At 36.6% G+C, this 14,679-nt stretch overlaps 1 protein-coding gene across 1 annotated transcript; it reads left to right on the top strand.

The window, feature by feature from the left end:
- On the top strand, nt 1-14,668 carry LOC121428138. Its single transcript, XM_041624731.1, has 5 exons — nt 1-155; nt 494-578; nt 5,611-5,805; nt 8,302-8,393; nt 14,078-14,668. The coding sequence occupies exons 3-5, from the start codon at nt 5,628-5,630 to the stop codon at nt 14,156-14,158; spliced, it is 351 nt and encodes a 116-aa protein (XP_041480665.1). The 5' UTR covers nt 1-155; nt 494-578; nt 5,611-5,627; the 3' UTR covers nt 14,159-14,668.
- The last annotated feature ends 11 nt before the right edge of the window (nt 14,669-14,679 follow it).

Here is a 14,679-nt window from a genome sequence, read left to right as displayed (position 1 = left end):
CGAAAGCCTTGCAATTTAATGGACATCCCACAGCCTACGCCAGCTACGCCTACGGAGCTTTTGATTTCCGCAACGGAGACTATGGCTTCTATCTGATCGTACACCCCGGTCAGTCCTGGCAGTCATCATGGCGTATTATCCAGAATTATACTGAGGTGAGGATGGCATAATATACCAGTTTGGTCGTGAAAAGGTCTGGGGTCCACATCCCCAACATTTTCACGACCAAGGAAACAAAGAGAAGGGGGATAAGATTTTTGCCATTAAATGCCACTTTTTTACTCGCATCGCTCTCTCGCCATTTTTAAAATATATTAATTCTTTTTATATAAATTTTGCCTGATACACCATGTTTGCCCCCACACAATTTTTAAATCACGACGCCATTGCTTCGTCTTAATTGTCCTCATCGTTATCAACTGCAACGTCATTATCTTCATTATTAGAATGATTAGCATGATTTTTTTTCACCATTTTTATTGCAACCAATCAGCAAGTACAATGGGTGATTGATTTACGGACGAAGAAGTGTGCGAAACAGCCAATCACACAACCAGCACCTAATAATTGCGTTCCCGGTGGCGCGTTTCCGTTTTACACCCTGGCGAAGGCATTTTCCGGAAAAGTAGCCAAAAAGCGACTAGTGAAGAGTCTACGTCTACGTTTGTTTACATTATCAGCTGAGCGCGCGATCCAAAGTCGAAGTTATCCGCAGAACATGCCGTACTCGGCAGCTGAGCTTATACTTTCCAGGTTCAATACGAATGTTTGCCTTGATCATTTGCCTTGCCGATTTGCTGATGTCTGTCTTTCTCTCTATCTGTCTATATATCTATCTCTCAAATTCTATCTCTATCTATGTAACTGCAGTATCTATATCTCTAATAATCTTCTCTGTCTCTCTCATTCTTTATGTAACATAATATCTATCTCAAATTCTCTATCTCTCTCTCTCTATCCATCCATCTGTCTGTCTTTCTCTATTTCTCTCTCTCTCTACCTACCTATGTAACTACAGAATCTATCTGTTAATTTGTCGCTCTTCTCTCTCATTCTTGATCTATAGTGACATCTATCTATCTCTCAAATTATCTATCTCTCTATCCATCTCTCTATCCATCTGTCTGTCTTTCTCTATTTCTCTCTATCTATTTTTGAACTAGAGTATCTATCTATCTGTCAATTTGTTAATAATCTTCTCTGTCTCTCTCATTCATTAATTATCTATTTAATCTCTCCCTCTCTCTATCTATCCATCTGTCTGTCTTTCTCTTATTCTCTCTCTCTATTTATCTATTTTTTTTAACTTATCTATCTGTTAATATTCTTTGTCTCTCTCCCTCTTTATCTATCTAACATCTATCTATCTCTATCTATCAATCTGTCTGTCTTTCTCTATTTCTCTCTATCTATATATCTATCTATGTATCTATCTATCTGTTAATTTGTCTATCTTCTCTGTCTCTCTCATTCTTTATCTTTCTATCTTTCTAACATCTGTCTCTCAAATTCTCTCTCTCTCTCTCTAGCACCTGTCTGTCTTTTTTCTCTCTTTCTCTTTGTCCGTCCATATTTCTATCGATAACATCTCTCTCTCTCTCTCTCCCCCCCCTCTCCCTCTATATATATCGACCTCTCTGTCTCTCACCCTCTCTCTATTTATCTATCTATCCATCCATCTCTCCCTCTTTCCCTCTCTTTCTATCTATCTATCCACCTCTCTCTCCTTCTCTCTATTTCTATCTATCTATCTATCTGTCTATATCTATTTATCAGTCTTCTATATCTATCTTTCGGCAGCTTCTAAGTGTATCAATCCATCAAACTTCAATTTGTCTTTCCATTACAAGTATCTGTTTATTTTGATTTTGTCTGTCATTCTATTCATTTAGTTAATAATTTATTTTTAGAAAAAAAAATATCATAAACAACGCGACTGCAAAAGCATGTTCGGATTTCACTCCTGACTGCCGCTCTCTCTGTACATGAAGTGCCGAGGAACTCTGTGCTCTGATCAGTATCTGTGGTGGTGGACTCGCCTGTGTCGCAAGCTGCATGCAACCAGCGACGTGTGTAGACTCTTCACTAGTCGCTTTTTGGCTACTTTTCCGGAAAATGCCTTCGCCAGGGTGTAAAACGGAAACGCGCTTCCCGGTGAGTAGCATAACTGATTTACACTCTTAAAATAGTTAGGCAAAAATGCCCAACCTTTAACCAGCTCTGGGCAACATACTGTCCACACAACTTTGGTTAAAATCTGGAGAATGGAGCCTTTGGAGCGGGGTGGCTTGTGTGGGAATGGAGGGGTCGGGGGGGGGGGGGGGGGGGCGGATCAATGGGGGTTTAAGAAGGGGTCGGACGGATGGTGGGAGGGTTGTAATCAGGGTACTAATGGATAATTCGTTTATCAGCGAAGAGCAAAAAACGGAAATCAGCCCCGTGGTTCGGTCTTTGAAAACACAAAAGCAAAATCACAGCGAGAAAAAACGTGCTGTGATTTCGTTTTTGTAGGTCAAAAACAGAATATTGAAATCAAAAATTCTTTTGGGCTCTTTCTGATTTCTCATTCTATATTTGTGTTTTATGTATCAAAAACAAAATCAGAACACGCTTTTCTCTACGTGATTCTGTATTCGGACAATCGCACAGCGAACATCGAAATTGCCGTCGGCTCCCTGATTTGCTCTTCGTTCATCAATATAAAAAAGCGCCGTCTACGTCAACAAAATGTTTAAAGCGCCATATTTCATAATTAAATTATCTTGATAGAATTAAAAATAAATCACCGTTCTAGCATTATTATACTCCCAAGCCATGGGTGTCGATCTGTATTCATGGTTGGGGCTGTTTTGTTCTCTTGTGAGGGATCTTTTTTTTTTGGGGGGGTAGATTTTATTTTATTATTCTTTCAGTTTGGGCTCAAACTAAAAGAATAATAAAATAAAATCTCCTCTAGACCTAGTTGAGTCAACAAAATTCCTCGGCATATATAAAGATTCTAATTTATAGTGGAAGACTGATGTGAACTACTTAAAAGTAAATTATTGTCTCGAAACTAGAGAGTTTTAAATAAACTTAAAACATGAATTTCCTCACCATATATTATCACTATACTTCACTGTCATATCATCCAGCCTCAACTATGGTATTTTAGCCTGGGGTAACGGGGCAAAATTTCTGTTTGATAGGATTTTTTTACTCCAGAAACCATTATGAAAAATACGAGACATTTGGCTTCCTCCTGCTCGTACGCACGGGCGTCCGTCGATATAACACATGATATTTTTATGAAAATATGCACCCTTTTTCTTAAAAGTTGATGGAGAGGGGGAAAAATTAATCGTATCAAGTCGCGGTATTCAGTAATGAGTACAGGAGAAACTATATTTCACTGATTTTCATGATTCATCCCATTTGATTAACTCATCTATTCGTGTTTTGGGGCTAATATTTCCCTTACGCATTGCTTTTTGGCAGAAGTTCTATGGAAAATGCACCTTTTTTCACACAAACTTTGAGACACTCTGTATTCATTTCCCCATTGCTCGAGAATGAATGGGCAGTTAATGACGGGGTGAAAGATTTATTGAAGAATGGACTGTATATTTCATGAAAATGAAAGCCATATCCCCATTGGATGTTATCTACAATACGTGTTTTTTTTAGATGAAGTTAGTTGTCGAATAGGCTCTCCTGGCATTTGAGGTCTCTATCGGTGACGTCACTCAGGATCGTCATGCCTGAACCATCGGCCGGGCAGGGGTGGCAATGGTAGTATGATTTATGCATAATGCACTCGATATAATCTTGTCCTCCCGTTCAAATGAATGTGAAACTCATATAATTTTCATCAGAGCATTCAACAGGAGTACTGTAGTACACATTTCTTTGTATAAGTGAATTAAAGTCCCTCCAGTGAGTTTGATCACCCCTATTGTGAAAATGTATCACCCCTAAGTTGTAACACAGTCAGCTGTTTGCACTCAGGGTCACTCCGTGACCTGTGTGTGCGTTCAAGAGTTGTACACGATTTTCTGTCTCATTTAGGCAGAAATCTTTCGTAATGTGCAATTAGAAATATTAACAATGTTGGTTACCTATCTCATACATATCCATTATTTTTGAAAAAAAAAATCCTTCGTATTTTTGTTATCTTTATACCTATAACTTTGGAATCTTTATGTATCAGTTAAATGCCAATGATATACCTTCTGTTATTGCCTCCCTTTAAAAAAAATAGCAGTGTACATGGATATCCTACTCGGCAAAGTAATCTGTTTCATCTTCCTCGTGTAAGAACTTCATTTGCCGAAAGGAATATTACTTTTACAGGTCCAAAATATTGGAATGCCCTCCATAATGAACTATTACATTCACCCTCAATATATGTCTTTCGACGAAACCTGAAACACCATCTTCTCAAGGACTATACTTAGTACGAACACAGTTATAACCTCATTCCATTCGCTCTACTGGTCAATACTGAATTGATTTTGTATGTTTTATTTTCTCATTGCTCCTTTATCATCGTTGGGCGTGGGTTGTCTTAATCTTTGGAAGTCATGCCTCGGCGCAGGAATGTATGATCATTTTGATCGGACGGGAATTTACCATGTTGTGGTACCTACTCTTACTTGAGTGCTCCCCCCCCCCTTGCCGTCCCTTAATCCGCTCATTTCTCCCTGATGGCATAGATTACTATCATTACTATTTTTTTGCCACTCTTAGCAATAATTATTTCCATGCTCCTACAGGCTCTAATTCAATTGGTTGCTTTCTACACTTATTTTTTCTTACTCATCATTTATGTATTTGTGTATTCCCCGTTTTTTTTTGTTTAATTTTTCGTTTGCCCTTTTATTTATTCCTCTATTTTTCTTGTCGTATTGATATTCTTATGGGACTCTCACTGTATATTCTTTGGAGCCTTTAACCAACAAGCTCTGCTTTTACCTTTGGCTCCTCATATCCACACCTCCCATTTTCTTTCTTTCTTTGTCATTATATCACAACCAATTAAAAGAATCCATTATAGTATTTTTTATATTTTTATATTAAGTATATAGGAGGCTGCAAATAGGAGGCTGCACTCTACAAGCTCCGCTTTTTAGCAGCCTCCTCCATTTCCAACCTGATTTGTAATAATCTTGAATATAATTTTCTGTACAGGAATATTTGAAATATGTTTTGTTATTTATATATGTCAACATGTACAGAAGAAACTGTAATTGTTGAAAATGGAAATAAACGAATGAAATTAATGAAATATACATTTCATATTTTGCGATATTTATTTATGCTTATCTATGATAATTTGTATTGTATAATATTATTTTTTGTACTGAGTTGTTGATTTTGTTGAAAATGTAAAATGTTGATATGAATACAACCTTGAACCTACTTGTGTATTAACGGCATTGATACATTAAAAAATATTTAATATGATTCTTAGAGGGGCACGGGCCGGATGTGCACCCCCTTCCTGGATCCGCCACTGATTGATGTTCCATCGTTATACCTTCCTTTCTTACACAATGTGTATGGCGATATATTTTAATTCCAATCACGTAAATATATTTTATCATTATTTTGGTTGCTTCGTTAATTTAGGCGATGCCAAGTTCCAAATGAATATTTCTTTTGGAGGCAAGAATGGACTGGTAGCAGATGCTTACTCTTATGGAATCCACTATCCCCATGTTCATGAGGACACATTGGCATATGCCACCGTCGTCCACGAGAACTGTTATCCACTTACCGTCGAACTCATCGGGCAGGAGTTTATCCCATTTCTGAATTCAACAGGTGAGCCAATCCTGTCACGTTATGGGCCCCAATAACCAAAGTTTGCGATGAATTGCAAATACGAAGCAACAGCTCTGACTGGGTCACGGTAGGCATGTAGGAGTTTTGAAAAGAGTGCGCACGAAACCATGGTAACCATGATCTTGGTTTAGCAATTATTGATTTTTTTTTATTTTTTTATACGGAGCCCAGATTTTTTTTTCCATACGGAGCTAATTTGAAAGAGAAATTCTAATTGGTTCATAGTCAGTATACTGAGCAAAACACGCATGATTTTGATTGGCCATTTCATTTAGCGATTAATCGCTAATATTTGTGCTAAGGAGGGGGGGGGGGGGTCCCAAAGTATTATAAAATCGGTTACATTTTGTAATTCCGAAGGTTCTTTATTCCGAAGGTTCGTAATTCTGAATCACGTAAATTGCCTTTTCCTCGATGTTCGTTAATCCGAAAACGTAAAAGGGTTCGTTAATCCGAACATTTGTGGCGTTATTCCGAAGGTTTGATAATCCGAAAACGAAATAAGGTTATGTTCCGAAGGTTCGTTAGTCCGAAAACGAAATAAGGTTATGTTCCGAAGGTTCGTTAGTCCAAAAACGAAATAAGGTTTGTTAATCATTTAGTTTTCGGACTATCGAACCTTCGGAATTACGAACCTTCGGAAATACGAACCTTCGGAATAACGAACTTTCGGAATTACGAACCTTCGGAATAACGAACCTTCGGAATATACGAACCTTCGGAATAACGAACCTTCGGAATTACGAATGTATCCGTATAAAATCAATGTGTGAAAGCTTCGTAGTACAATGCTTTCCAAGCCATACCTCATTTTCCATCCTAAATTTGTTGATCGAAATCCCTTTTGATATTTTCACTCCATTTGTTGCCTATGTATTGCTATTACACTATATAGTATATATACAGTGTGTATAAAAAAACCGGGACAGATTTGAAAAGTCTATAAATTTTTTTTTACAAATTATGATCTCTATATTTTGGTGTCAATAGGTGCTGAGGTCTTATCTTTCAAATACCATTAAAATAATTTGGTTCCGTTCATGCTTGAGCGAACACGGAATGTTTTTGTCTGGGGTTAAAAAGGAGGCTTGCGCCAGAATGGCATAAAATGATGAGTATGATGATCGGAGTTCTTTAATCAACAGACTTCCTCTTAATCTTTTCATTATCTTTGCCATAATTTTCGAATTATGCATTTCCAAATTTACTTATTTGCTTGAATATTTCTGTTATTTCTTTTTAATATGTTCTCTTTTAGCTTTGAATATTCCTTCTTTATGCAAGACGATTTTTTTTAACCTAAGTATGGGAGAGCGTGTTTTTTCAAATCTTTTCATTGCGTGCTACAAAAGTTATGGGGCCTTTGAACAGTGGCTTACTGGTGGATGGGGGCTCGGAGTGCTCCCCCCCCCAAAAAAAAAAGAAAGAAAGAAAGAAAAGAAAATCATGACCAAGGAAAAAAGTGGAAAGGAAAATGAAGAAAACATAGAAAATGAAATATGATATCATTTTCTGATTATGTCAAAATCACAAATTTGATATTTCAATAAAAAAGTGGAAACGTTTGCTTGCTCGCTTCACAACTTTTTAATACATTTTACCCGATCTGCCATATCTTGCTCCTTCGAAATTGGCTCAATATACCATTGCCATTGAAAGATATGAATCCTTTCCTGTTGGTCATGTCAAGCACATAATTAAACTTGGTGAAGGATTCAATAACCCTTTGAAAATAGGATTTATGTCCTTTATAGGTACCATGACATAATTTGTTGCACATTATAAAAAGATTTAAATAATTACAAATTCTCCCAATTAATAATGCAAATCATCTTACGTGGGTTGACAAAAAGTCTTCTTTAAAAAAAATCTTCTTTTCTTACTTATGAAAAAAATCAAAGGTAAAAGAAGTTTAGATGAAAAACAAAAATAATTCAGGAAATAAATAAATTTGTAAGTGAAATTTGACAGCATGGTTCGAAAATTATGGCAAAGATAATGAAAAGATTCAGAGGAAATCTGCTGATTAGCCAAAAGCCTAATCATCAGATTTCTTATTTCTGCCATTTTGGCGCAAGCCTCTTTTTGAACCCCCAACAAAAACGTCCTGTGTTCGCTCAAGCATGAACAAATGTTTTTTTTTTAAATGTCATTTCAAAGACAAGATCTCAGAGCATCTATTAACATTAAAATATAGATATAATAATTTGAAACAAACCTTTCAAAACTGTCCCGTTTCTTTTATACGCACTGTATAGTATACCCCTCATTGTTTTTAATGAATTTGTATTGTACCAATCTAATTATTTTAAACTGATCATGACAACGATGTGAACGGTTTCTCTGATTCTCTGTTATCCTGAATAAATAATATTCTTACTATTGTTTTGCATGATTTTCTTAAAATATATTATAATTTTACAAAATAATGCAAAATAAAGCAGGTGATTGTTATGGTCTTTTAATTTATAACAGTTCCGTTCCTGAGCACATCTAGCTTTGTAGACATGACCGTTGGGATTCCTCACCCTAATCTTTGGTTTACACTACCGAAATTCTGCCGCGGGGTAGGTGTACTCTTAAAATACACTGCAGAAACTCTGGTGTTGATTTAACACCGCCCGGAATATATATTATGTCCACACCAGAGAAGTATTGAATCAATACCAGTTTGGAATCAAACCGATGTTGTTTTAAAACTAATTGGTTTGTATAAACACCTATCTGGTGTTAGACTAAAACCAAACCAGTGTTATTTAGCACTTCTCTGATGTGGACAATAGATTCCGGGCTGGTGTTAAATTATAATCGGAGTTTTTACAGTGTAGTTTGGCAAAAAATGCCCAACCTTTATCCAACCCTTGGCAACATACCGTCCACACAACTATTGGTTAAAATCTGCCCAGATTGGGTAATAAAAACTAATAGTTGAGAGATAAATTTGCTCAATTGGATAATAATTGCCAAATATATATACATATATATATATATATGTATATATATATATATATATATATATATATATATATATATATATATATATATATATATATATATATATATGTGTGTGTGTGTGTGTGTGTGTATATATTACCAACATGCATTACACAACACAGTGGGAAGCATGTTGCCTAACATTTTAAGTGTGTGTCTTATTCACTTTTACACCACTGGCACACACAGGGAAAAGTTTAACAGGAGTGTTCGGTTTCTGGCAATTTTATTCGACACCCAGCTGCCGTGGTTGTGTTAGTTATGACACCTTTGGTTTTTAATCAAAGCCCCAATGGGAAACCTTTGGTGTTGAACTCGTATTTTGAACAAACATCCTGTTGTGTTACTTTATAATCAACCACCGGGTGTATATTATACAACCACGCGAAGATGTTCACATCAGCATTAGATTCATGGTGTTCGACACCCATTGGTATTCGTTCAACACCCAATTTGATTTTAATACGACACCTTTGATTCTAGAGCCCCAGTCACATATAAACACGGATCCTCACGGATCAACACGGCAATGCCGGCATGATCCGGGGAGGTCCGGGATAGTTTTGCCCCGGATGACTGTAAACACGGCATCAACACGGCAGCTTCACACGGATCTACACGGACCATGCCGGCAGAGCATGTCGTCAACACGGACCGACACGTCAGCAACACGGACCTACACGTCAGCTACACGGACCAACACGTCAGCAACACGGACCAACACGTCAGCTACAAGGACCAACACGGACCAACACGTCAGCTACACGGACTAACACGTCAGCTACACGGACCAACACGTCAGCAACACGGACCAACACGTCAGCTACAAGGACCAACACGTCAGCTACACGGACCAACACGTCAGCTCAAGGACCAACACGGCAGCTATATTGACCAGCACGGCAAATGAAAATCTGTTCATAACAATGAGCTGATATTTACTTAATTATTTATCTATTTGTTCATTTTTTTCTCATCCTTGTCGCAACATTATCATGTTGTGTTTAAAAAAGATATCAAAACTCCCTTAACCAGTAAAAACGCTGTTTTTTTATACAACACAGTTTACTGTTTTAACAGTAGTTGTTAAGTACTTTAAATCTTGAACGACAAATGTAATTTCGATTTGATTTGATATCACTTCATTGAAATCACAATAAAGGAAAGAAATTTACAAAGTCTATAGAAAACATATAACAATTAAGATAGGCCCAGGTCATGACGCATAACTGTCGATGCAGGGCAGTAGTATAAAACTTAATGTACAATTTCGATGTAACAGGTACATAACATATACATATAAAATATTTTTTTTTAATGAAATGTGAAATAATAATAACAGACAAAGTTGGGGGTAAATATTAGAAAAAAAAGAGAAAAAAAATATTCATACATGCACTAAGTTTACAAATATTAGGTTGGTGCCAATCACCAAAGGGTATATAAGAAAATATCCTGAATCATTTAATCATCCACTTAAATAAATTAAGCATGTTTGTGTCAACTGTTTAACAACTACTGAAAAGTTCATAAAGTAAATAGCGTTGTAATGATTCGATGGGAAAAAAGAACACGGACTGCCAAGGATACTCCAGGCAGCCACACGGACCTACACGGCAGCTACACGGACCTACACGGCAGCTACACGGACCTACACGGCAGCCACACGGACCTACACGGACCATCCCGGATGGCTTTGCCAACCCGGCAGTCCACGGATGACGCCGGATGTTTTTGACAGTCAAAAACTGCCGTGTTGGCCTCCCGGACGTTCAAGGACCAACACGGACCACCCCGGACCTCCAAGGATGCCCAAGGCGCCAACACGGATCTCTCCCCGGACCACCCCGGATCAGATCCGGGATGGTCCGGGGTGGTCCGGGCTCTATATGTGACTGGGGCTTTAACTCCTCCAGCGTATTTTAACACCCGGATTGTCATTCATTCTAGTCCACCTATGTCATTGTTTACACACCCTTAGAAGCCGCGGGGTTGCTCAGGTCCTTATTGTATGATAGTAAAAATCAGAAAGACATGCTCATTAAGCATGTTAAGTCTTTGGGTGGTGTTCTGATTATTTCAACCTATGATTAACTCTACATGAAAGAAAGAATCTTTTTTGTTTCACAATTCTTTGCTGCGTAATTAAAATAAGTTGTTCTTTGGTGAATAAAATGGCTTTCATTTGTATTCTATTCTTATAATTTCACAACATAAATATAATTTTTTTCAACTGTTTTTTTTTTTTGCCTCGTAATTAGAACAAGTTGTTCGTTGGCGAATGGAGAGGCGACTATCATCCCCGAAAAACTTATACAATGGTCTAACTAGGCCTATATAGGTTTACTAAGTCAGTGCTATGATATAATGGGAATACTACCAATTGTGCGATTTCCATTTGAATAACAACCTGACAATATAATTGCTGAGGATCTGACTTTTTTCATTATTATTTTCACTTTGATTGTAAATTTCAAATCGCATTTTTCATGCAACATGTGTTTTACGATGCACCCACTCCTATTATGAAAATAATCATCTCAATATTAATTGATACAGACTCTAATGAATGCATTCAACACAAATTGAGTACTAAAATACAATGAAAGTTTCCTTGGACCGGTGTTACACCCACAAATGTAATAATCGCCCACAAATGTAATAACACTTTACCCACAAATGTAATAACGCCCACAAATGTAATAACACTTTACCCACAAATGTAATAATTTTTGATCGCCCACAAATGTAATAACACTTTACCCACAAATGTAATAACGCCCACAAATGTAATAACACTTTACCCACAAATGTAATAATGCACTTTACCCACAAATATAATAATGACTTTACCTACAAATGTAATAAATTTGAAGTGATTTTTGGCGAATTCGTTCTAAACTAATATCCTATAGTAATGCGTTCATATAGCACAAAAGTTCAAAGTCTTTTTTCCAGACCCGGTTAATGAAATATTACAGTACAAGTCCAAGTCTTTTTCCAGACCCGGTTTTTCAAAATTATAATATACGTCCAAAGTCTTTTTACCAGACCCGGTTGTTTCAAAATTATAATATACGTCCAAAGTCTTTTTTCCAGACCCGGTTAATTCAAAAATTATAATGCAAGTCCAGTCTTTTTTTCAGACCCGGTCGTTTCAAAAGTTATAATATACGTCGGTGAGGGGTAAAGACAACACTCTAAGCCCAAGCATTTTAAGTGGGTTTAATTTTGAAGATTGGTCTCAGCTGTCATTTTTTTTTCAATATTTATTTATCTTTTAAATAACCGGGTCCAGACGAAAGACTAAGCATAATACTTGTGTTATTCCACAAGAATAAGAATATGAGTCTTTTGTTTTTAGGATTGTTTAAATCATTTTTAAATCACCGGGTCTGGAATAAAGACAACGCTCTAAACGTGTGCTTTTCTACATGCATGGTCTTAATTTGGAGGATTGTTGGTTCTTAGATTCGTTGTTGGGGGTTGAGTTTTATTGATTTTTTATTCCTGAAATAATTGTGTCTGGAGGAAAGTCGATCTTCGACAATCGGTCTTCATGTTGTTCCACAGTAATTAGATTATTGGGTATTCGTTTTAGAATATTTGTAAAAACTATTTTATTTTTCAAATAGTAACCAAGTCTGGAGAAAGGATGTCTGCTTTACCCACGCGTTATTACAATGTTTTGTAGGGGTAGTAGTATTATTTAAAAAAGACATATTTTTACTGGGTGAAACTTTGGAAATTTGGTCTTAGATTCGAAGTTTTTCAGTTACTTTTTTTAATAGCCGGGTCTGGAGGAAAGAGTACGTTTAAAAACTCGTGTTATTCCACGAGAATAAGAATATAAGGTCTTATGTTAGAAGATTTTTTTTCGTAACTGTTTTAGGTCTGGAATAAAGACAACACTCTAAACCTCTTTTAAAACAGGTTCTTAGGTTGAAGGTTTGTTTGGTCTTAAACTTTGATTTTTTAAATTCTTACTATTAGCGTTTTTTAAAGAAAAAAATGGTCGGGCTGAAAGACTACGCTATATATCCAGCATTAATAAGATTATGGGGTCTTTATACTGTTTTTAAACTGTTATTCATAATGTTTAAATAACAGGTAATCGGGTCTGGAGAAGACTACACTTGATTCTCAATTTACTCTTAGTGCATATATTCACAATATACACCGTTACAGTTGAAACAACAACAAAGACATTGATTCCACCAGTTTTAATTAACTGGGTCTGGAGAAAAGACTAAGCTCGATTCCCATTTTTTTCCACAGGAATATCATTATCGTATCTTAGTTTGGACTTATATTTTGAAATAACTGGGTCAGGAAAAAGACTTTGGACTTATTAAAATTCTTGAAACAACCGGGTCTGGAAAAAAGACTTTGGATTTATATTATAATTTTTGAAACAACCGGGTCTGGAAAAAAGACTTTGGATTTATATTATAATTTTTGAAACAACCGGGTCTGGAAAAAAAGACTTTGGACTTATATCACAATTTTTTAAACAACCGGGTCTGGAAAAAAAGACTTTGGACTTTTATTATATTTTTTTAAACAACCGGGTCTGGAAAAAAGACTTTGGATTTATATTATAATTTTTGAAACAACCGGGTCTGGAAGAAAGACTTTGGACTTGTACTTTGATGTTTTATTAACCCGGTCTGAAAAAAAAGACTTTGCACTTTTGTGCTATATGAACGCATTACTATAGGATTTTAGTTTAGAACGGATTCGCCAAAAATCCCTTCAAATTTATTACATTTGTGGGTAAAGTCATTATTACATTTGTGGGCGATCAAAAATTATTACATTTGTGGGTAAAGTGTTATTACATTTGTTGGCGTTATTACATTTGTGGGCGTTATTACATTTGTGGGCGTTATTACATTTGTGGGTGCAACAACCCCCCCCCCCCCCCCCCGCTTCTCAATCTCTTCCTCTTTTATTCCTAATCCATGCCACCCATTCTCCCCCCTCACTTTCTTTCTTTCTTTCCATCTTTCTGACATTGTTTCTTTCTCTATCTACCCTTTCTTTCCGCTACCTCTCCCTTTATCCACCCTCGAATCTATACCCCCGCCCCCCCCCCCCCCATCACCACATCCTCCCTTTACACCACCTTAACCTTTCTCGATTTTTTACGCAATTCATTAACCCGTTCTCTTATTTTGGCCTCCCTCTCTTTTACTCATCCCAACACATCTTTCTTACCCCCCCCTCCCCCGCTCTCACATTTACTGTACCACAGGGTCACCGTGTGTCACCACGCTTTTCTCGAGCTCAACCAGATTTCGATCTCAAGGCTTACCACATGCCAACTTTCTTCTAAGACACCATAGGCCCGTTTCATAAAACTTTTTTTTATAATAAACAATTTGCATTAACAGTTAAAAGCTCCTGAAATCCACCATTCTGATTGGCTGGTAGAAAATTTGTCATAGAAATCGTGCATTTTGTTTTTATAACGAGTCTTTGTGAAACGGGGCCCAGTTCATCACCTTCGACCTCTGTCTTCACAATTTCGTTAATTCTAATTTTGAGTCCGATTAGTTATAGGTATTGGCATATATAGCCAAAATTGATGCACAATATGTTTTTATAAATTTAATTGAAAACAGTTCATATAAAAGTAAAAGGTAATTGCAGAAAATCTACATGATTTGGAGATAATACTGCTTGTTGTACAATACTCATTTGTGAGGCTGAGATGCATTAGTGTATCGCTCTAAATAAGAGTTACACCACTATGAGAATGCATCACTAATTTGAAGAAAATACTACTTGATTGTAATGATACCCTCTCCCATCGAGGTCAAATAAAGCAAGCTGATTATCTTAACTTTTTCACTT

This window comes from Lytechinus variegatus, chromosome 14 (genome assembly GCF_018143015.1).
Source record: "Lytechinus variegatus isolate NC3 chromosome 14, Lvar_3.0, whole genome shotgun sequence".
Classification (NCBI taxonomy): domain Eukaryota; kingdom Metazoa; phylum Echinodermata; class Echinoidea; order Temnopleuroida; family Toxopneustidae; genus Lytechinus; species Lytechinus variegatus.
Note: the sequence above shows the minus strand (reverse complement) of the source record. Positions and strands in the feature narration are given on the sequence as shown.

Excerpts from the sequence above, each read along its gene's own strand:
- LOC121428138 (XM_041624731.1), top strand. The coding sequence starts at position 5,628 with ATGAATATTTCTTTTGGAGGCAAGAATGGACTGGTAGCAGATGCTTAC. Across the intron at positions 5,806-8,301 it reads CCCATTTCTGAATTCAACAG|TTCCGTTCCTGAGCACATCT; the intron begins GTGAGCCAATCC and ends AATTTATAACAG. Across the intron at positions 8,394-14,077 it reads TACCGAAATTCTGCCGCGGG|GGTCACCGTGTGTCACCACG; the intron begins GTAGGTGTACTC and ends ACTGTACCACAG.